At 41.3% G+C, this 24,349-nt stretch overlaps 1 protein-coding gene across 1 annotated transcript in view; it reads left to right on the forward strand.

Annotated features, from left to right (window-relative positions):
* REL (REL proto-oncogene, NF-kB subunit) overlaps positions 1-11,634 on the forward strand; it is a gene marked incomplete at both ends in the record, with an annotated part of 42,140 nt that extends 30,506 nt beyond the window's left edge. Inside the window, 6 exons of the mRNA XM_080711367.1 lie at positions 1,915-2,055; positions 4,350-4,454; positions 4,561-4,773; positions 6,343-6,411; positions 6,540-6,608; positions 10,859-11,634. Of these exons, the coding sequence (XP_080567493.1) occupies positions 1,915-2,055; positions 4,350-4,454; positions 4,561-4,773; positions 6,343-6,411; positions 6,540-6,608; positions 10,859-11,634 (1,373 nt within the window). The remainder of the gene's footprint in view (positions 1-1,914; positions 2,056-4,349; positions 4,455-4,560; positions 4,774-6,342; positions 6,412-6,539; positions 6,609-10,858) is intronic.
* Positions 11,635-24,349: the final 12,715 nt, after the last annotated feature.

Below are 24,349 nucleotides of genomic sequence, written 5' to 3' on the forward strand. Positions count from 1 at the left end.
GAGGTTGAGACAGGAGGATTGCGGTTCAAGGACAGCCTCAGCTACTACTTAGTGAGGCCCTTTTTAACTTAGTGAGACCCTGTTTCAAAAAATAAAGAATAAAAAAATCATGCTGGGGTGTAGCTCGGAGGTAGAATGCCCCTGGGTTCCATCCTCAGTACCTCAAGGAAAAAAATTCCAGGAGCGATGGTGCATCCCTGCATGCCTGTAATCCCAGTACTTGGGAGGCTGGGACAAAAGGGTAACAGGTTAAAAAAAAAAAGTAACAGGTTCGCAGTCAGTCTCAGCAACCTTGTGAGGCCCTTTACAATTTAGTGAAGCCCTGTTTCAAAACAAAATAAAAACAAAAAATAGAGCTGGGGGTGTAAAGAAGTAGAATGCCTCTGGTTTCAATCCCCAGTACCCCCTATGCATACAACGTACATATGGGTTTGTTTATTTCTACAATTTGTGGTATTCTTTGAAAAGGCAGTAATAGTTTCTTTTGGAACTTGTTTCCTTTTCAAACATCAATATAATAAACTGTCTTTATACTTTATTCTGTCTTGAGCTTTTTTTTTTTTTTTCAGAACTAAAAATTTCCCCTTTATAGCATTTGGATTTTTTTTTTTTTTTTGAGGTACTAGGATTGAACCCAGAGGCATTCTACTTCTAAGCTACAACCTTAGCTCTATTTTATTCTTTATTTTGAATAGTCTCTAAGTTGCTGAGGGCCTCACAAGATGCTGAGTGAGACTGGCTATGAACCTGCAATTCTCCTTTCTCCACCCAAGTACTGGGATTTCAAGTATGTGCCACCACGCTCAGCATGGGGGTTTTTTCTTGTTTTTTGTTTGTTTGTTTTCTTTTTGTAGAACTAGAGATTGAATCCAGGGGCATTCTACCTCTGAGCTACACCTCCAGCCCTATTTTTTATTTTTATTTTGAAACAGGGTCTCACTATGATGCAGAGGGCATTACTAAGTAGCTGAGGCTGGCTGTGAACTTGGGATCCTCCTGTCTCAGCCTCCCAAGTACGGGGATTACAAGCATGCACCACCATGCCTGGCTTGGGTTTTTGTTTTTTTTTAATAAACTTAATTTGCACATATGGTTTCTTATGGAAATTTGCTATCTGGTATCTTCTTTCTATTTCAGCCCTAAATGTTGATATAAATTTTAGTAGATATTTCTGTGTAAGTCATTTTTATGAGGAACACAAGTACATTTTCTAATAAGAGTTTGTTTTTTGTTTTTGTTTTGTTTTGTTTTGTTTGGTGGTACTGGGGATGAAACCCAAATGACTTTGTACCTCTGAGCTACACCCCAGCCCTATTTTTTAGTCCTTTTTAATTTTTGCAACAGGGTCTCACTGAGTTGCGAAGGGCCTCGCTAAGTAGCTGAGGCTGTCAGCGAACCTGCAATCCTCCTATCTCAGCCTGCCAAGTACTGGGATTACAAGCGTGCGCCACTCTGCCTAGCTAAGAGTTTATTTTTGAAAGCACAAGCTCTAGATTCAGTGATATGAGTACAGATTTCTGCCCTACTACTTCTTCCTGCAAGATTTAGAAAATAATTTACAGACTGGACTAAGTGCATATTTGTTGAATGAGTGCCTCTTCCCCGTTGTATATAATTTGCATCATTTTTTAGTTTGATTTGTTATTAATATCAGTTTGGGGTTCTACTCTAAATCCCAGCTTCCTAGAATGGTTACTTCCTGAACTTGGATATGATTTATCAAGTACTGTTTGTGACTACTTGATGATAATAAAAGGTATTTTTGAGATTGTGTACTGTTCTAGTTTTGTTAGTACAGATCTGGATGCTACTGAGGGTTGTTAGATATAATGAGCAGGGTGCAAGAACCAACAGGATTTTAGTTCATGTGACTGTTCTACATTCTAAAAAAAAACCCCGCAATATACTATTTAGTCCCTGAACAACAGCTGCTTGATATTGAAGACTGCGACCTCAATGTGGTGAGACTGTGTTTTCAAGTTTTTCTCCCTGATGAGCATGGTAATCTGACAACCGCTCTTCCTCCTGTTGTCTCCAACCCAATTTACGACAACCGTAAGTATCTAATTTTCTTGTATTTGTAGGTTCAACTTGATTTTTTAAAAATATTTTAATTTTTAAAAATATTTTGGTAATTGGGAAGAGTATGTTCATTATAGAAAAATTCAAACATTACAGAAATATATATATAACAAAGACTAAATTACAGATAGGCTTGGTAATGCATGCCTCTAATTCTAGTACTTGGGAGGCTGAGATAGGAGGATTGCAGATTCAAAGCCAGCCTCGGCAACTTAGCAAGACCCTGTTTCAAAATAAAAAATAAAATAGGGCTGGGGGTGTAGTTCAGAGGTAGAATGCCCCTGGGTTTAATCCCCAGCACCACAAAAGGAAAAAATAATAGGAGAGAGATTGTAACTCTCCTGTAATCGTATTCTCTGAAGATAATCATTGTCCTCAGGTGCATATTTGAACAGTTTTTTCTTCATATCTATAAATATGTTACAAACATCATAACATCATTCATACAATATAATTTTAGCAGCTTTTTTTTTTTTTTTTTTTTTTTTTTGGTGGTACTGGGAATGGAACCCAGGGGCCTTCTACCTCCAGGCTACACTTCCAGACCTATTTTATATTTTATTTGGAAACAGGGTCTCTTAAGCCAGCTAACGCTGGCTTCGAACCTGCCTGATCCTCCTGTCTCAGCCTCCCAAGCGCAGAGATTACAAGTGTGTGCCACCACGCCTGGCTAATTTTAGCAACTTTTAAAAATCACCACTGATCTTTTTTCTTTTTTGTTTAAGAAGTCGGGCATGGTGGCTCACACTTGTAATCCCAGTATTTGGGAAGCTGAAACAGGATTGCAGGTTTGAGGACAGCCTCAGCAAATAATGAGACTCTCATTAATCTAGTGAGACCCTGTTTCAAAATAAAAATAGGTTTGAGGATGTAGCTCAGAGATAGAATGCCTGAGTTCAATCCCTACTACTACTACTACTACTACTACTACTACTACTACTACACACACACACACACACACACACACACACACACACACACACACACAGATTTTATGTGGGGAAGTCAGGGACAATATAAGAGAAGGCTGTGATAAAGGGATTATATTCCAGAGAAAAGGTCTGGAAAGGGCCACTTCTTCTGGGTTGAAAATGGCATAGAACCAAGGGAGGTACACTCCAGAGAGAGGGGCTGGAGTAGTCTGTTTCTGGGTGTGGAAAGCCACCATCACTGATCTTTTTAAAAACTTTACTTGCTGGGCGTGGTGGTGCACACTTGTAATCCCCGCGCTTGGGAGGCGGAGACAGGAGGATCACACAGGTTCAAAGCCAGCCTCAGCTACTTAGTGAGCCTCTCAGCAACTTAGTGAGACCCTCTTTCCAAATAAAATAGAAAATAGGTCTGGGAGTGTAACCTGGGGGTAGAAAGCCTCTGGGTTCTACCCCCAGTATCACAAAAAGAAAAAATAAATAAATAAAATAAAACCTTTTTTCTCTTAGCAATTTATCTTGAACCTCTTCCTTTCAGTCACATTATTTAGTAGCTACATATTTCATGACATGCCTGTGTCATAATTTTATTAAGTTATCACCCTATTATGCAACAGAGTTAGTTTCCTTCTCATTTCTTTTTTTCCTTTTTTGCCCTAATATATTGCACTGCAGTAAGTATCCTTGCATGTGTATATTTTGTGCAAATAATTCTCTGGGATAAATTTTCATTAGTAGAAATATTGACAAATGCTAGATCAAAGGATATAGAAATTTATTATATGAAAAGATTGTGCAGCTCTCCTTCAAAATAGTGTGTGTGTGTGTGTGTGTGTGTGTGTGCGCGCGCGCGTGCACAAATGCATACATTCAGTGGAGTATGCCACATGTTTTTCATGTGGGCGGATATTGGGACATAGGGTTAGAAATGTAGAGTCTGGGCATCACAGAGAGCCTTGTAGGCCAGGGAAATTCATTATAATCATATTGGCCAAAAAAAGGAAACATGGAAATTGGACTGTCAGGGATATGGCCTGCGATTTAAGACTGATCTGGTGACAGCGTGAAGAATGGAGTTTTAGGATCAGAATTTAGAAGCAGGGAGGTTTATTTAGAGAAAATACTATTGCCTACAAATGACTCACAGGGATCTAAGCCGGATGAGGTCAAACAATTTAGAAAAGAAAGGGCTAGATGGGGATGATTGATGTATTTATTGTACTTTATCTGTACATTAAATGTCAGTCTGTAAATGACTTATCTCAAATATTTTCCCTTACAATGGAATAGAATGTGTTGCTAAGGTAGCAACCCATTTTTAAAATCCTTTATTTTTAGGTGCCCCAAATACTGCAGAATTAAGGATTTGTCGTGTAAACAAGAACTGTGGAAGTGTCAGGGGAGGAGATGAAATATTTCTACTATGTGATAAAGTTCAGAAAGGTATTTCTTTGTTTTATTTGTTTCATTTAATTCAGAATATATTGTAGATAGATACATTTTACTTTGTTTCCCATTGTCTTTATTTCTTTGGTTTCTGCTTCACTAGATGACATAGAAGTTCGTTTTGTGTTGAATGATTGGGAAGCAAAAGGCATCTTTTCACAAGCTGATGTGCACCGTCAGGTAGCCATTGTTTTCAAGACTCCTCCATATTGCAAAGCTATAACAGAACCAGTAACGGTAAAAATGCAGCTGCGGAGGCCTTCTGACCAGGAAGTTAGTGAATCTATGGATTTTAGATACCTGCCCGATGAAAAAGGTATCATACTCCAGTAGTAATTATGTGTATATGTGTTAACAAGTTGGTCCTGCTAGTAACATAAGATATATTTGAATACAGTCATGTGTACTCATCATTTATCTTTGCCTATAAATTCCAAGTTCTTTTTCCTTTTAACTCCTTTAGTTTCTTTCTTAGAAAGGTTTGATCTGGAATAATTTCAGATCATCTAAACTGTTTATAATTTTTTTCCTAGGTGTCAGTTTTTCTATTTCATAGATGGAAAACTTGCCACACAGAGTGGTTTCTGAGTTTGTCTTTATCCTTTTTTTGTGTGTGTGTGGTACTAGGGATGGAACTCAGGCATTTTTGCCTCTGAACTACACCTCTAGCCCTTATTTATTTATTTATTTATTTATTTATTTATTTATTTATTTATTTTTGGTAGTACGGGGGTTCCTGGAAACCCTTCTACCTCTGGGCTACACTCCCTGACACCTATTTTTTATTTAGAAACAGGGTCTCTTAAGCCAGCGAGGCTGGCTTCGAACCTGCGTAATCCTCCTGTCTCCACCTCCCAAGCGCGCACCACCACGCCCGGCCTTATTTTATTTTCTGAAACAAATTCTTACTAGATTGTTCTCCCTGCTTTGGTGAGGCTGTCCTCAAACCTCCTGTCTCAGCCTCCCAAATACTAGATGTATAGGTATGTGCTATGATGCCTGGCCCAGATCTTATTTTATTAGTTAATATTGATCTATAGGTATTTAAAAAATGAGGTGACTATTTAAAAAAAATTTTTTGTGTGTGGTATTGGGGGTGGAATCCAGAGGCTTTCTACCTCCCGGCTATACTCCCAGACCTTTTTTATATTTTATTTGGAAACAGGGTCTCACTAAGTTGCTGAAAGCCTCACTAAGTAAGTAGCTGAGGCTGGCTTCAAACCCGTGCGATCCTCCTGTCTCAGCCTCCCAAGTGCGAGGATTACAAGCGTAAAATTATTTTTATTAAGAGAAAAATAGCGCCGGGCGTGGTGGCGCACACTTGTAATTCCTGCGCTTGGGAGGCGGAGACAGGAGGATCACGCAGGTTCGAAGCCAGCCTCTCTGGCTTAAGAGACCCCGTTTCCAAATAAAAATATAAAATAGGTCTGGGAGTGTAGCCCGGAGGCAGAAGGGTTCCATCCCCAGTACCACCAAAACAAAAAAAACCTTTAAAACTGATCTGTTACATATCCTACAATAGTGTTCTAATTAAATTCATATTATGATGGGTGTGGTGGCACATGCTTGTAATCCCAATACTTGGTAGGCTGAGACCTGAGACAAGAGGATCCGGGTTCACAGCCAGCCTCAGCTACTTAGTGAGGCTGTTTGCAACTTAGTGAGACCCTGTTTCAAAAATAAAAAATAAAAAATTGGGCTGGGTGTATATCTCAGAGGTAGAATGCCCCTGGGTTCAATCCTCAGCACAAATATATATATAAATAAATCCATATTTGTATATTTATTTAAAGCATTTCTGTATACTATGAAAGCACTTGTTTATTAATGGAAAGGAAGCATAATTACATGATGACTCACCTCTTTTTCTTTTTTTCTTAATCAGATACTTATGGCAATAAATCAAAGAAACAAAAAACAACTCTAATTTTCCAAAAACTGTGGCAGGATTGCGGTAAGAATATTTTGTATGATTCATATTTAAATAGTTTTTATGTTAATTACTTTATTCAGTTTTTCAAATTTTAATAGATAATTATGTTTAACTATATTTAATAATGGAAAATAATGTTATCATAACAGTTAATTTTCCTGAGAGACCAAGACCTGGTCCCCAAGGGACAATTGGAGAAGGAAGATTCATCAAAAAAGGTATGGATTCACCTAGAGAGTATTATGCTGAGTGAGATCAGCCAGTCTCAAAAAGTCAGGGGTCATGTTGTGTGTTTTCTCTATTTTCCATTTCTCTCTAGAGATAATAGGAAACAAAGGGAACTGTAGATAAATGAGGAGATCAGTAGAGTAACAGAAGGGGACTGGGAACGGAAGGTTGGGTGGGATGAAAAGAGACTTGAGGAAGGGAAATGTTATGTCTGTATATGAAGGCATCCCTACACCCTCACTGACATGTATGGGAAGGAGGAGCAGGGCACATGGCACGATGTGGAAGGACATCAAGGGATGTGTGTGTTTATGTTTGTACCACTGTGAACCTTACTATGATCATCACAATGCACCAGTAAAAGTAATTTTTAAAAAGATTATTTTAGCTGGGGTTGGGGGTACACACCTGTAATCTCAGTACTTGGGAGACTGAGACAGGAGGATAGCAAGGTTTGAGGACAGCCTAGGCAAGTGGTGAGACTCATCAACCTAAAAAAAAAAAAAAAAAAAAATAGGGCTGGGGTGTAGCTCAGAGGTGAATGACCCTGGGCTCAATACCCAGAACTGAAAAAAAGAAAGATTATTATTATTTTTTATCCCCTGTAGAATATTCCTTGTGATTAGATAGACTATTCCTTAAGCCAGGCTTGGTGGCAACATACCTAGGCTCTCAGAAACTTAGTTACAGCCGGTGTGGTGGCGCACGCTCGTAATCCCCGTGCTTGGGAGGCGGAGACAGGAGGATCACACAGGTTCGAAGCTAGCTGTGCTGGCTTAGGAGACCCTGTTTCCAAATAAAAATATATAAAAAATAGATCTGGGAGTGTAGCCCGGAGGTAGAAGGGCTTCCAGAAACCCCAGTACCACCAAACAAACAAACAAACAAACAAACAAATAAAAAGAAGTATAAAATAGGCCTGGGAGTGTAGCCCAGAGATAGAAGGGTTTCCAGGAACCCCAGTACCACCAAAAAAAAAAAAAAAAAAAAAGAAAAGAAACCTAGTGAGACCTTGTTTCCAAGTAAAGAAATAAAATTGGGCTGGGACACAGCTTGGAGGTAGAATGCCTAGGTTAAATCTCCAGAACAATAGATAGATAGATAGATAGATAGATAGATAGATAGATAGATAGATAGATAGGAAAGAAAAAAGAAAGACTACTCCTTTGTATAGTGTACTGGAATTTTAGGAATAAATAGCGATATTTTCCTCTCCTATAAATGTTTTGTTTTTTTTGCGGTTCTAGGGCTGGAACCCAGGGGCATTCTACCTCTGAGCTAAACTCCCTTCCCTATTTTTTATTCTTTACTTTGAAACAGGTCTCACTAAGTTGTACAGGGCCTTACTAAGTAGCTGAGGCCTGCAAACCGCGATTCTCAGTTCTCAGCCTCTCAAATACTGGGATTACAAGTGTGTGCCACCATACCTGGCCTATAAAAATTTTTATAAAGCTTTTAGTATTGAATGAATTCATCTCTGCTTCTGGAGATTGTGTTGGGTACTAACTGTGTTTGGGGGATTTATTGTTTGACAATTACATTTTGTTTGTAGTGATTTTACTCATTATAGTTTCATGAAAAAATAGATTAGATCTGGCTAGTCACCTATTTTGCTTATTAAATTACACGTTGTCTCTAGCCAACCCCACTTGCCCCAGTGCTGAGGAATGAACCCAGCACCTCTTGACTGCTAGGCATTACTCTATCATGGAAATATATCCCTAGCCCTAGCTGCATTTTTTTTTCTATAGCAAAATGAGAGTTAAATAGTTCTAATAGAGGCTGTGTAGCCCACAAAGCCTATAATACTTGCTATCTGGTCCTTAGACAGGCCAGTTGCCAACCCCTGGTTTCAGTAATTCAACCAACAGTTAATTAGATGTCTTCTTCTCCAGGCATGGTGATGTAAGTTTGTAATCCCAGGATTTGGGAGGCTGAAAGAGGAGGATTGCAGGTTTTCAGGCAGTCTCAGCTACTTAGTGAGGTCCTCCGCAACTTAGTGAGACCCTGTTTGAAAGTAAAGAATAAAAAATAGGGCAGGGGGTGTAGCTCGGAAGTTGAATGCTCCAGGGTTCCATCTCCAGACCCGCAAAATAAATAAATAAATAAACAAATAAATAAATAAATAAATAGGATTGAGAGAATAGCTCAGAGATAGAATGCTCCTAGGTTCACTCTTCACTATCTCACACACACACACACACACACACACACAAAAGCAGCTGGGCATAGTGGCACACACTTGTAATCCCAGCATTTGGGAGGCTAAGACAGGAGGATTCCAGTTCGTGGACAGCCTCAGCTACTTAGGCCCTTTGCAACTCAGTGAGACCCTGTTTCAAAAAATAAAAAAGACTAAAAAATAGGACTGTGGTGTAGCTTGCAGGTAGAATGCCCCTGGGTTCCATCCCCAGTGCCAGAAAAAAAAAAAAAAAAGCTATTATGTATTTTTAGCCAAGTCCCCTGGCCTACACTTGTAATCCAGTACTTGGGAAAATGAATAAAAGGATTGCAAGTTTGAGGCCAGCCTTGACAACTTAGACCCTTTTTCAAAATAAAAATTAAGCTGAGGTGCTAGTGCACGGTTGTAATCCCAATACTTGGGAGGCTGAGACAGAAGGATCACGCAGGTTCAGAGCTAGCCTTAGCTACTTAGTGAGGTTCTCAGCAACTTAGTGAGACCCTGTTTAAAAAAAAAATAGGTCTGGGAGTGTAGCCCAGAGGTAGAAGGCCCCTGGGTTCCATTCCCAGCACCACACACACACAAAGTAAATAAATAAATAAAATAAATAAAAATAAAATAATAATCAAACAGGGCTGGGGATATAGCTCAGTGGTAGAGCATCCCTGGTTTCAATTCTCAGTACCACTTCCCACCCCAGAAAATTTATATGTATTTTTAACTCAGCCCTAATGAGTTTGTTTGTGGTACTGGGGATTGAACTCAGGGGCATTCTACCTCTGAGCTACACTCCCAGCCCTATTCTTTATTCTTTATTTTGAAACAGGGCCTCACCAAATTGCAGAGGACCTCACTAAAGTAGCTGAGGCTAGCTGGGATTACAAACGTGTGCCACCACGCCCAATTTCCTAATGAGTTTTTTCTACACCCCTCCATTTCCTGTAAAAGTAGAGATTATGAAATGTTTTTGGCTATTTGATTCCTATTAATTGAAATTCTGGTATTTATCTTTTATCTTTTTAAAAACACACATATAAGCCAGGCGTGGTGGCGCATGCTTGTAATCCCCGCACTTGGGAGGCGAAGACAGGAGGATCCTCGCTGGCTTAAGAGACCCTGTTTCCACATTAAAAAAAAAAAAAGTTAAAAAATAGGTCTGGGAGTGTAGCCCGTGGGAGTGTATCACGGAGGTAGAAGGGCTTCCAGGAACCCCAGTACTACCAAAAAAAAAAAAAAAAAAAACCACACATATATGGACTCAGGATTGGGGGCATGTAGGGGGTGGTATGGCTGTGGACTATGGACTCAGAAGCTAGATTTTCATATTTAAATGGAATGAAATTACATTTGGCAAAATACCTAACAAAACTTATTTTACATGTATTTGCAAAACAATTACATGTTATAGAATTCAATTTTGAACTTGTGTGATAACTTCAGTGCTTTTAAAAACATTTTACTTAGCCGGGTGTGGTGGCACACGCTTGTAATCCCAGCATTCCGGAGGCTGAGACAGGAGAATCGGAGGATCATGGTTCACAGATAGCCTCAGCTACTTAGTGAGGCCCTCCGTAACTTAGTGAAACCCTGTTTCAAAATAAAGAATAAAAAAAAAAAACAGGACAGGGGGTGTAGCTCGGAGATTGAATACTCCTGGGTTTCATCCCCAGACTCGCAAAAAAAAAAAAATAATAATAATAATAATATTTTACTTGAAAGCTGGACGTGGTGGTGCACGCTTGTAAACCCAGCATTTGAGAGGCTGAAACAGGAGGATCTCAGCTACTTAGTGAGGCCTTTGCAACTCAGTGAGACCCAGTTTCAAAATAAAGAATAAAAAATAGGGCTGGACATGCAGCTCGGAAGTAGAATGCTCCTGGGTTTCATCCCCAGTACTACAAAAACAACAAACAAGCAAACAAAAAAAAACATTTTACTTGAAAAGTAACATCGCTTAACTTGAAAATTTTTGGTGTTTTTGCAATTTTTAATTTTGAAATAATGCTTTTTATAATTTTGTTAATTTTCATATTTAAAATATGTCCCCCTTCCCTACAGAATCAAACTTGTTTTCTCATGGAACAGCTTTGGCAGAAATGCCCAGATCTTCAGGGGTTTCCAGTCAAGTGGACCCCTACTATTCCTCACCCATCCCCGTCTCAAGTGGATTGTCACATCACGCTTCAGCCACACCCTCAGTGGCACCTCGGCCTTCACTCTGGACACCACCGGCCCATCCCATCTCACGTTCAGTCAATACAAATTCATTGACTTTTTCAACAGGGACAGTTTCTTCTAATGCTCAAGGTATCTCACCATTCCTGGAAATGTCTGGTAATGATTTAAATGCCTCTAATGCTTGCATTTATAACAATACCGATGACATAGGCAGAATGGAAACATCGTCCATGTCACCAGCTGACTTATATGGTGTTTCTAATGCCAGCATGCTGCCTAATTGCCCTGCGACTATGATGACAGCCAGCAGTGATAGTATGGGGGAGACTGATAATCCAAGACTGATGAGCATGAATCTTGAAAACCCCTCATGTAATTCAGTGTTAGACCCAAGAGACTTAAGACAGCTCCATCAGATGTCTTCTTCCAATATGTCAGCAGGCACCAGTTCCAATACTACTATTTTAGTTTCACAATCAGATGCATTTGAGCGATCTGATTTCAGTTGTGCAGAAAACAGCCTTATAAATGAGCCAGGACCATCGAATGGTACTAATCCAAACAATCATAGTTTTATTCAAAGTATTCAGTATTCAAGTATTGGCACTATGCAAAATGAGCAACTGAGTGACTCTTTTGGGTATGATTTTTTCTAAGTATTATAGGATTTAAATCCTTTTAAATGTTCACAGTCATTTTTTATATATTTTTTAATTTATTTTTTGTAATCATACATCACTTTGGAATACAAGACTTGAGAGGATATACAAGCACATATCATCCAATAAGCCCTCATCCAATTCCCATCCCATTCCCTCCCCCTCCGTCGATCCCATGCTTAATTGGTGATTATCTTTGATATATTTGTTGACGCATCTCATGAGTTTTAAAGAGATTCCATACTCCCCCATCCCCTCCCCTCTGATTGGTCACCTTAATTGCTTCTCAATAGGGCCTTTTCTACTACTCGACCTCCTCCTGTTACCCCTTTTCCTCCTAGTTATTGCTAAGTAGGGGAAGCATCTAAATTTTATTTTCTGTGCTATTTCTATGTGCATGCCACATTGCAAGTTCCGATCCCACTCTTGACAGCCCCAGTAGTGGCCTGGCCACCCAGGGGACTCTTATCCCGACCTCGCTGGCTCCAGCACCAGCTTTGCTTCATGGGAGGCACCGATCCTGGCCTCACGGGCCCCCGCACAGAACTAACCCCTCGGCTGGCTCCGCTTCTGGCCTCAGAGGCCCCAGCACCGGCCTTGCCTCATGGCATGCTCCGATCCTGGCCTCACTGGCCCCGGCACCGACCTAACCCCTCGGCAGGATCCTGGCCTTGGAGGCCCCATCACCTGCCTTTCCTCACAGCAGGCTCCAATCCGAGCCCCCTCTTCACCCAGCAGGTTGTCCCACGTTCCTGAGGTGCGTGGTGGTGTATTATGTCAGATCTCTGCCTCCCCTGAGTACTTGCCGCTGCCAATGCGACTGTCTCCACCATTTCAAATCTTTCCCAAGCTCTTTTCCCATACTGCACAATGTCCAGTGTTCCAGAGCATGCGCGACGGTAGCATTCGACCTTTGGGGTAATTTCTTCAGAGGATCAGGGTGGGTTGGATCAGATGTCTGCCTCTCCCAAAGACAAGTCTCCACCGCCATCTCGGCCACTGCTGCCACCACCGCCTTCCTCCTAGGTCTCTGCTAGACTCTCTCCTTACAGGTGATGTCCAGGATTCTTAGAGATGTAGAGAAGCCTCAGTCCTCCTTTGCGGGGAATTTTTCCAAAAGCTCCAGTTCAGATGGATATGTTTTGTCTGCATCTCCAATATTCTAGCTGCCGCCTCGGCCATCTTAACCCCTCTCAAATATTTTTCTTTTTTCTTTTCCCTTTTTTTTTAAAAAAAAAAGAGAGAGAGAGAGAGAAGAGAGTATGTGTGGTTTGGGGAGGATGTGGGTTCAGGCACTCGGTAATGATGAAAATTTTTTCATTCTGATGTGTGGGGTGGGGGTCGCCTAAGAGTGCCCCGCCCACCCGCCCAGGGTCGGGGCCAGGCGGCCCGGTGTTCACAGTCATTTTGATGCTGCCTGCATAGATACAGCATTTTATGGTTATCTAACCAAGAATATAATATAGTGCAATTCTGGTTTTGAAGGATGATAATCCAAAAACCTCCTTTTCAGGGAAGTATCAACTTTTGGATATATAGAATACAAAATTAGAGACTGTCATAAAAAGAAAATTCAGAAACAGAACCTTAAAAGAACTTTAATGTTTCTTTTTTGAAAATTTGACCATCTGATACCATTTGTGGTATAAATTCTATTTTCAGAGTTCTACCACATTTTCCCAGGATAGACTCTGAGAAGAATTATAGCAAGTTTTTCCCAATGTGCATTTATATATTTCTTTTATAATGTTATTGATGTATTCTTAGTTAAATGAATTTTAGTTAACTGATATTTGCTTTCAAGCAAATTTAAGGTAAAACTTGTAATGGCTATGCCATTAGAAAAATATATTTGTTGTTATTTTTGAAGCCCATGGGCCAAGGTGACCCCTAAGGGGCTTTCTGAGGCTTCTTGGAGTTTCTTAGATTTATATGTAAATCAGAACTTCTTAAAAATGTTAAACTGGGCAGAAGGCAGTTGAAGGAGCTTTTAAGGTATGGGAGGTTTTCTATGTTTTATAATTTAAATCTGTGTCTCTAAAATGGCTTATGATCTTAGCTTTTTACCCCTGTTTTCAAGGTGAAGAAATTTCCTTGGAACTTTCTTCTTTCTTAGGTGTCCTCACTCCCTGTGATCTCATAAAACTGCCTGTTTGACATTTCTATCTATAAATATAATTAAAGCTCAATTTCAACATATCCAACCCTGTTCTTGATCTTTCCTCCCAAACTTTTGCTTCTCCTTCAGTCTTCCCCAACTCAGTAAATGGCAATGCCATGCTTCTAGTTATTCGGGCAACTACCCTTAATTCTTCTTCCTTTCTTCTCCCGTATCTAATCCATCAGCAAATCCAATAGGCCCTACCGTCAATATGTATCCAAAGCTGACCGCCTCTTTTTTTTTTTTTTATTGGTACTAGGAATACAACCCATAGGTATTCTGCCTCTGAGCTACATCCCAGCCCTCCCTTTTCTAAATTTTGAAACAGGGTCTCACTAAGCAGCTGAGGCTGGCCTCAGACCTGCAATCCTCCTGTGTCTTAGCCTCCCAAGTACTGAGGTTACAGGAGTGTACTACCACAACCAGCCTGACCACCTCTTTTGATCTCTATTTGCTAACAGCTCTTGCCTGAATTGAAGCCCTAGCCTCCAAAAATCATCCTTCTATCCTTATGTACCTGCAGTCCAGTCATATTTATCTGCTCAAAACCACCCAGTGGTTCCCCATATTACTTAGAGTAAAGGTCATAATCCTGAAAATTAGCACCTCACGTGCTGTTTCTCCCCTCCTCGTGTAGCTCCAACCAGTCTGGTCTCAGTGCTTTTCATAGCACCAAGTACACTCCTGTCTTGAGCTCTTTCAACTTGCCATTCCCTCTGTCTTGAGTGTTCCCCAAAAGTTCACTCTCTCATGCCATTCAGGCATCATCAGCTGTTACCTGATCAGTGCCTACCCTGACTGAACTTAGCATTCCCTGTTCCTTCTGCTTTCTATAGGCTCATACCCTTATGCTATCTGACTCTACTGAACATTTGTTTGTTTAACGTTTGTTTCCTTTGCTGGTATATAAGCTCCATGAGATCAGCAATGTTTATGTTTTATTTACTGTTGACTCTCCAATTCATAGAACAGAGTCTGTCTCACATTAACCACAAATATTTATTGAGCATTCAATCTAGAACTTTTGTTTTTGAATAGCTTTAATTAGATATTTATGATTTTTACATTTTTTAAGTTTTTAGTAGAAACCTGTACATTTAAGTTCAGTGTTGATAATCCAAATTGTTTGAAAGCAAAACAGTCCCAGTGGTAAATGCTAGTAAAATCTGGGCAATAATTAATTAATCATGATGGATAAAGATCTAGTTTATCTTATAACTAGAACTTACGATAAGTGTTGAATATAATCCTAGCTAGAAGCAGTGTGGCATTTTACTTACACAAAGACCAGCCAAACCATACATTTAGTCAATTCAGTCAAAATGGAGAATGTGTGAATGCCATATAAATAAAAAATCCCAGTAGAATGATACTGCAAATTAGGAAGGGGAGGATAAGGTAAGATTCAGGGTCAGGATAGTTCAGGAAACAAAAGAAAAGGACTTAAACCCCCTAAGTACTATTACTATTTATCAATTTATGATTTCAAAAGGAAATATTTGTCATATAAATTTTAAAAATCAAGCTGGTCATGGTGGTGCACACTTGTAATCCCAGCATTTGGGAGAATGAGACAGGAGGATCATGGGTTTGTGGCCAGCCTCAGCTACTTAGTGAGGCTCTTTGCAACTCAGTGAGACCCTGTTTCAAGATAAAGAATAAAAACATAGGGCTGGGGTATGTATAGCTCGGAGATAGAATGCCTCTGGGTTCCATCCCCAGTAATACAAAAAGTAAATAAAAATTAGTAAGTCATAAGCATATATTTTAGTAGAATTTATGAGGAAGAAGGAAAAAACTTAATGTATATTTTTTTTTTCTGTTCAGAATATGAACCCAGGATATCTTTACATGGTGAGTTATTTTAAGAAAATACAGAATCTTTTTTTTTTTTTTTTTCCGGTACTGGGGTTCCTGGAAACCCTTTTACCTCCAGGCTACACTCCCAGACACTTTTTTTTTTTTTTTTTTTTTTTTTTGGTGGTACTGGGGTGGAACCCAGGGGCTTTCTACCTCCGGGCTATACTCCCAGACCTATTTTATATTTTATTTGGAAACAGGGTCTCACTGAGTTGCCGAGAGCCTCACTAAGTAGCTGAGGCTGGCTCCGAACCTGCGCGATCCTCCTGTCTCAGCCTCCCAAGCGCGGGGATTACAAGCGTGCGCCATCACGCCCAGCTTGCCACCTATTTTTTTTTTTTTTTTTAATTTGGAAACCAGGTCTCTTAAGCCAGTGAGGCTGGCTTCGAACCTGCCCTCCTCTATTCACCTGCCAAGCGTGGGGATTACAAGCCTGCGCCATCACTTAATTTTTAAATGGCACTGATCATTGTAAAAAGAAGAGCTCAATGCATTTTGACTGAATAAGCATTGAGTGGTTTTCTGGTTTTCTCACAATAAGCTGAATTAATGTACTGCCTTATCTGTGTTTAGAGTATTTCCAGTAGAGTTTTCATTTTTCAGATGCTATTTACTAATCATAGAATTTATCTTATAATTTAAAATCCATTTGGCTACAGGTTTCTCCTGTATCTCAACGTTTGTACTTTAATTTTGAGGATAAGGTGCCCTTCCTTTTTATGTCCACTTGTATGCGGGATCCCTCCTCTTCTGTTTCCTTTATTTTTTCATTTGTTTCACCATTTACTTCTTTTTTATATAGACATGGTAAATGTCTTCTCTAGCCTAAAAAGAAAGACCGAAAACAGCAACCAAAAAAAACCGAATATTAGCAAAAAACACTTTTTACCACCCTCGTACTCCTTCCTTCATATCTTGACTTCTGAATGCTTGCAGTCTCCATTTCCTCAACTCTAAGTCCTTCCTTAGCCGTGAATATCTGTCTTTAGCTCCTACTATTTTCTCACTTTTTTTTTTTTTTTTTTTGGTGGTACTGGCGATGGAACCCTTCTACCTCTGGGCTACACTCCCAGACACCTATTTTTTGTATATTTCACTTGGAAACAGGGTCTCTTAAGCCAGCACAGCTGGCTTCGAACCTGCGCGATCCTCTTGTCTCTGCCCCCCCAAGCGCGGGGATTACAAGCGTGCGCCACCACGCCTGGCTCTTACAGTACTTTGAGAAAGATAACCAGAGACTATTTTACTTCCACCAAAGATATTTATAGGAACCTCAAAATTATACTTTTGTCTTTCCCACACTCATATTTAATCAGATCTCTTGCATGTGCTCTGTCATCATCTTGATCCTTCATCCTCATCCTCTGTTTCATTCTTAATAAAGGCCTTCACTGTTTTCTCCACCAACAAGAATTTTTTCCATATGTTCCAATTAAAAACACCACATTCAAGGCAGGTGTGGTGGCATGCACCTGTATTCCCAATTGAGGCTGAGACAAGAGGATTACAGGTTCAAGGCCAGCCCCAGCAACTTAGACCCTCTTTCAAAAATAAAAATAATAAAAAGGTGTGTAGATCTCAAGTATAGAACGCCCTAGGTTCAACCTCCAGTACTAAAAAACAAAAAACGAAAAGAAACTACCACATTCTCTTTATACCTTACTGTGCAGTTAGCATTTATCAAAACTTTATACTTCAACATGAAAATAAAATTTAAAAAGGGCTGGGGATGTAGCCCAGCAGTAGAATGCTTGCCTAGCATGCGCAAGGCCCTGGCTGGGTTTAATCCCAGCACCATAAAAATTTCTCTTGAGTTTTGATGAATACAGATTTCCTGCAGAATAACAGATCTATTTTTATATGTTTCTTAATGACTGGAATGAATTTGGAGACACTGCTGAAAACAATTTTTAAAATTTCTCAGGTACTAATCAGTTATTTAAAGTTAAGCTTGGTATCAAGTTGCAACAGTTTTTAAAATGTCAAAATGCCTTTTATTGTATAGAATGTTTTCTTATCATTGTAATATCTTTGTATACAGTGACTTTTCTTGGTAATATAATAAATATACAAAGTTCTATAACACTTGCTAAAATTTTGTTGTTACTTGATTTTAAAAATAAAATATTTTCTTAATATTTATAGCATCTCCATTATAGAGAAAAGTAGTTTAGTTGCTTAGAAACATTAGGCATTTTTAAGCTGGACATGGTGGCGCACGCTTGTCATCCCAGCATTCGGGAGGCTGAGACAGGAGGATCCGGGTTCTTGGACAGCCTCAGCTACTTAGTGAGGCCCTCTGCAACTTAATGAGACCCTGTTTCAAAGTAAAGAATAAAAAATTGGGCTGGGTGTAGAGCTCAGGTACAATGCCCCCTGGGCTCAATCTCCAGTACCACAAGTGAAAAAAAGAAAAGAATAAAAAATAGGGCTAAACGTATAGCTCAGATAGCTAGGTTCTATCCTCAGTACTGAAGGAAAAAAAAAAAAAAAAAAGAAAGAAACAGGCATTTTTGTGGAATGCTGTAGCTGAATATTATTGCATGTGTAACTGTCCTTTGAAATAATTTTGTAAGCCAGGCGTGGTGGTGCACGCTTGTAATCCCAACATTCCAGAGGCTGAGACCAGAGGATTGCGGTTCACGGACAGCGTCAGCTACTTAGTAAGGCCCTCTGTAACTTAGTGAGACTCCCGTTTCATAATAAACAGTAAGCCAGGCGTGGTGGCGCACATTTGTAATCCCCGGGCTTGGGAGGCGGAGACAGGAGGATTGTGCAGGTTCAAAGCCAGCCTCACTGGCTTAAGAGACCCTGTTTCCAAATAAAAATATAAAACAGGTCTGGGAGTGTAGCCCGTAGGTAGAAGGGTTTCCAGGAACCCCAGTACCACCAAAATAAATAAATAAATAAACAATAAAAAATAGGACAGAGGGTGTAGCTCAGAGTTCCATCCCCAGACCCGCAAAAGAAAAATGAAAGAAAGAATTTTGTAAAGTACTAAAATGTCTTTTTGTTTGTTTGTTGTGGCGGTACTGGGGATGGAACTCAGGGGCATTCTACCTCTGAACTACACCCCTAGCCCTGTTTTTTCGTCTTTATTTTGAAACAGGTTCTCACTAAGTTGTAGAGGCCTCACTAAGTAGCTGAGGCTGGCCAAGAACCTGCAACCCTTCTATCTTGGCCCCCCAAGTACTGGGATGACAAGTGTGCGCCACCAAACCCGGCTTCTGAAATGTCTTTTTTTTTTCTTTTTTCTTTTTGTGGTACTGGGGTTCCTGGAAACCCTTCTACCTCTGGGCTACACTCCCAGACCTATTTTACATTTTTATTTGGAAACAGGGTCTCTTAAGCCAGCGAGACTGGCTTTGAACCTGTGCATCCTCCTGTCTCCGCCTCCCAAGTGCAGGGATTACAAGCGTGCACCACCATGCCCGGCTGAAATGTCTTTTTATAAGATTGCCTTTTTAGAGCCGGGCATGGTGGTACACGCTTCAGGAGGTGGAGACCAGAGGATTGCAGTTCATGGACAGCCTCAGCTACTTAGGGCCTCTGCAACTTAGTGAAACCCTGTTTTAAAATAAAGAATAAAAATAGGGCTAGGGGTGTAGCTCGGAGGTAGAATGCCCCTGGGTTCCATCCTCAGTACTAAAAAAATATAAATAATAATAATGATGATGATGATGATGATGATGATGATGATGAAGAAGAAGAAGAAGAAGAAGAAGAAGAAGAAGAAGAAGAAGAAGAAGAAGAAAGAGTGGATATAGGGAAATAGCAACTCATACACTGTTGGTGGGATTGTAAATTACATTATGACTGCTGTGAAGATCAGTATAGAGATTCCTCTAAAGACTAGAAATGGAACCACCATGTGACCCAACTATACCACTTCTTGGCATCTTTCTTATATATATGTATATGTCTGAATATCATAGAAATACATGTTTCTGAATATAGAAATACATGTTTCTATACATCATAGAAATATCCATGTTTGTTTGTTTTGTGGTACTAGGTATTGAACCCAGGGGCATTCCACTTCTGAGCTACACCCCTATCCCTTTTTATTGTTTTGCTTGGAAACAGGATCTTGCTAGGATGTTGCTGAAAACCTTGCTGTGTAGCTGAGGCTGTCCTCAAACTTGTAATCCTCCTGTCTCAGCCTCTCAAGTACTGGGATTACAGGCCTTCATCCCCATACCTGCCTTTTATACCCATGCAGCATAGTTCACAAGCCAAATTGCAGAACCAACCCAGGTGTCCATCAAAAGATGAATAATTTAAGCCGGGCATGGTGGCGCACGCTTGTAATCCCGGCGCTTGGGAGGCTGAGACAGGAGGATCGCGCTGGTTCGGAGCCAGCCTCGGGCTTAAGAGACCCTGTTTCCACATAAAGTTAAAAAATAGGTCTGGGAGTATAGCCCGTGGGAGTGTAGCCCGGAGGTAGAAGGGCTTCCAGGAACCCCAGTACCACCCAAAAAAAAAAAAAAAAAAGATGAATAATTTAAAAAATGGGGTAGCCGGGTGTGGTGGCGCACGCTTGTAATCCCTGTGGTTGGGAAGCGGAGACAGGAGGATTGCGCAGGTTCAAAGCCAGCGCGCTGGCTTAAGAGACCCTATTTCCAAATAAAATTAAAAAAAAATAGGTCTGGGAGTGTAGCCCGGAGGTAGAAGGGCTTCCAGGAACCCCAGTACCACCACCAACAACAACAAAAATGTGGTATATATACATAATGGAATTCTATTCAGCCATAAAGAACAAAATTATGTCATTTGCAGGGAAACAGATAGAGCTATTGACTATTATGCTGAGATCAACCAGGCTCAGAAAATCGAGGGCTACATGTCTTTTCTCATATGGAAGCTGGAGAGAAAACCGGAAAACGGGGGCTTTGGATACATGTGGAGACCAGCAAAATAGTGGCTGTTTAGCACGTGGCCCAGCATCATGAAAAAGAAGGAAGCCACAAGGCCACAGTGATAGGAACCAGTGAGGAAGCATGGAAGCTCTGATTTCAGTGGAATGCCAACCAGTAAATGTACAGCGAATGAAAGAATTTTATCATCAGTATTAGGCAGTCCTTGTAATTATCAAGTAAGGTGAAAATCTTGAGTGGATGCTAATACTAATGATTTATGATTTCTCTACAAGATTAGTTACAAAAGAAAGGAAGTAACTGTAAAAGTGGAAGAGTTTGGAAAATAATACCATAACTAAGAGATTAGAGTGCAGCCATCAGTAAATGGACAAATCAGAATTGTATGATACCTGAAAAGATGCAAGAAGAACATACTATTTGTTTTGTGATATTCTTACCAAAAAAGTACAGTCTGAATCTTATTAAGGAAATAGGCAAACCCAAATTCAGAAAGCAGTCTACCAAATGGCCTGAAATCTTCAGTCATGAATGTCAAGGGAAGACAAATTGTTTCCTATTGGTGGAGACTTCGGAGACATACCACTTTTACAAAGTGGGACCAGTTAGCCAGGCGTGGTGGCGCATGCTTGTAATCCCAGCATTCGGGAGGCTGAGCCTGGAGGATCGCGGTTCATGGACAGCCTCAGCTACTTAGTGAGGCCTCTGCAACTCAGTGAGACCCGGTTTCAAAATAAAGAATAAAAAATAGGGCAGGGGGTACAGCTCGGAGGTCAAATGCCTCTGGGTTCCATCCCCAGACCCACAATTAATTAATTAATTAATTAATTTAAAAATAGGGCATGGAATATAGCTTGGAGGTCAAATGCCTCTGGGTTCCATCCCCAGACCTGCAAAAAAAAGAAAAAATACAAGTGTGACTAGTTGAATGAAGAACATTGTGTGACAAACCATGACACGTGCCGGGTGTGGTGGCGCATGCTCTGATCCCCGCACTTGGGAGGCTGAGAAGGGAGGATCGCATGGGTTCAAAGCCAGCCTCAACTACTTAGTGAGGCTCTCAGCAATTTAGTGAGACCCTGTTTCCAAATAAATTATTATTGTTTTTGTTGGTGGTGGTACTGGGGTTCCTGGAAGCCCTTCTACCTCTGAGCTACACTCCCAGACCTATTTTTACATTTTTATTTGGAAACAGGGTCTCCTAAGCCAGCGCGCGCAGCTGGTCGAACCTGCGCGATCCTCCTGTCTCTGCCTCCCAAGCGCGGGGATTACAAGCGTGCGCCACCACGCCCGGCTCCAAATAAATTATAAAATAGGGCTAGGGTGTAGCCCGGAGGTAGAAAGTCCCTGGGTTCCACCCCCCAGTACCACAATTAAAAAAAAAATCATGACACTTTAATGAGCTCTGTGTATTAGATGATAGTGTCAGTACTAATTTCCTGATTTTGATAGTTGTATTGTTGTTAAGTAGAAGAATGTCTTTCTAGGAATTATTGATGTATTTGAGATGACAGGGCATCATTGGCTTAATGGTTCAGGGCAAAAGGTAAGTTATTAACTATTTTAAAATGAAAAAATACCCCATAAAAGTAGAACTTTTTTTGTGTATGTGGTACTGGGGTTCCTGGAAACCCTCCTATCTCCGGGCTACACTCCCAGACCTTTTTAATACTTTTATTTGGAAACAGGGTCTCTTAAGCCAGCGCGGCTGGCTTCAAACCTGCGTGATCCTCCTGTCTCTGCCTCCCAAGCGCGGGGATTACAAGCGTTCGCCACCACGCTCAGCTAAAAGTAGTACTTTTTGAGCCAGGTGTGGTGTTTTACACCTGTAATCCCTGTACTTGGGAGACCTCTGAGGCAGGAGGATCACAGGTTCCAAGCCAGGTGAGGACCTCTGCAACTTCATGAGACTTTGTGTCAAAATTGAATAAATAGGCCAGCCATGGTGATGTACACGTGTTGTAACCCCAGTACTTGGGAGGCTGAGACAGAAGGATCACAGGTCCGCACCCAGCCTCATCTACTGAGTGGGACCCTCTGCAAAGTAGTGAGACCCTGTTTCAAAACAAAGGTTAAAAATTGGACTGGGGATGTAGCTCAGAGGTAGAATGATCCTGGGTTCAGTCCCTACTACTGCAATAGTAGTTGTAGTAATAATAAATAATAATACTGCAATAGTAGTAGTAGTAGTAGTAGTAGTAGTAGTAGTAGTAATAATAATAACAACAACAACAACAACAAAATATATAAAATAGGGTTGAAGTTGTAGCTCAGAGTAAAATGTCCCTGCGTTCAGTCCCCAGTACCACAAAAACGGGGAAAAAAGTAGTGTTTTTTTTTTTTCTTTTTTTTTTTTTTTTTTTTGGTACTAGGGATTGAACCCAGGGGAATTCTACCTCTGAGCTACATCCTTAGTCTTATTTTTTTATTCTTTATTTTGAAATAGGGTCAACTTAGTTGCAGAGAGCCTCACTAAGTAGCCGAACCTGTCCTTGAACCTGTGCTCCTCCTGTCTCAGCCTCCCAAGTACTGGGATTATAAGCGTGCACCACCGCGCCTGGCTAAGCAGTACTGCTTCATAATAGTACAGGTTCTGCTTTTAAAAATCAATTAGGACCCCTGGAGAAACTGGGCCCAGTAAGACGCTGGGTTCTGGGCAGGGGTCGCAGGTGGGGCACGCCAGATGGGGCCTGGGTCTCGGGACTCTGGGCCCCGGGCCAAACTGCGAGTAGCACACCAGACCCCTGGAGAAACCGGGCCCAGTAAGACGCTGGGTTCTGGGCGGGGGTTGCGCGCGGCGCACACCAGCCGGGGCCGGGTCGCGGGACCCTGGGCCCTGGGCGAACTGCACATAGCACGCCAGACCCCTGGAGAAACCGGGCCCAGTAAGACGCTGGGTTCTGGGCAGGGGTCGCGCATGGCGCACACCAGCCGGGGCCCGGGTCGATGGACCCTGGGCCCCGGGCCGAACTGCGCGTAGCACGCCAGACCCCTGGAGAAACCGGGCCCAGAACAGAAAAAGATAAAGAAAAATATCGGAGAGGAGGTAAGAAAGTCGTTATGGATGCCAGGATACTGGAGATGCAGACAAAACTTATCTAAATGCACTGGAACTTATGGAAAAATTCGCCGTGAAAGAGGACTGCTATTTCTCTATATTGTTAAGAATCTCAGACATCACCTGTAAGGAGAGAGTTTAGCGGAGACCAATAAGAAATGCGGTGTTGAAAGAGTTCTCCGCGATGGTGGTGGAGACTTGTATTCAGGAGAAGCAGAAACCGGATCCTACCAACTTTATTTTTTTGGAGAAATCACACCAAATGTCGAATGCTACCATCACGCATGCTTAGGAACACTGGACAACATTCAGAGTGGAAAAAGAGCCTGGGAAGGATTTGAAACGGTGGAGGCAGTGGCAATGCCAGTGGCCAATACTCAGGGGAGGCAGAGATCTGATACATTACTCCTGGAACCTTTGAAATAATAACCACAGAGACAGTGATCGGAATCTGCTGAGGGGTTAGGCGGGCGCCGGGGCCAGTGGCCGACATCGGAGCTTGCTGTGAGGCAAGGCCACTACTGAGGCCTCCGTGGCCGGGATTGGAACCTGCCGAGGGGTTAGACCGATGCTGGGGCCAGTGAGGCCGGCATTGGAGCCTGCCATGAGGCAAGACTTGTGCTGGGGCCTCTGAGGTCAGGTCCGGAACCTGCTGAGGGGTTAGGCCTGTGCTGGGGCCAGCGAGGCCGGCATCGGAGCCTGCCGTGAGGCAAGGCCGGTACTGGGGCCTCCGAGGCCAGGATAAGAGCCTGCCGA

The sequence above is a fragment of the Muscardinus avellanarius genome, assembly GCF_963383645.1.
Source record: "Muscardinus avellanarius genome assembly, chromosome: 15".
Lineage (NCBI taxonomy): Eukaryota > Metazoa > Chordata > Mammalia > Rodentia > Gliridae > Muscardinus > Muscardinus avellanarius.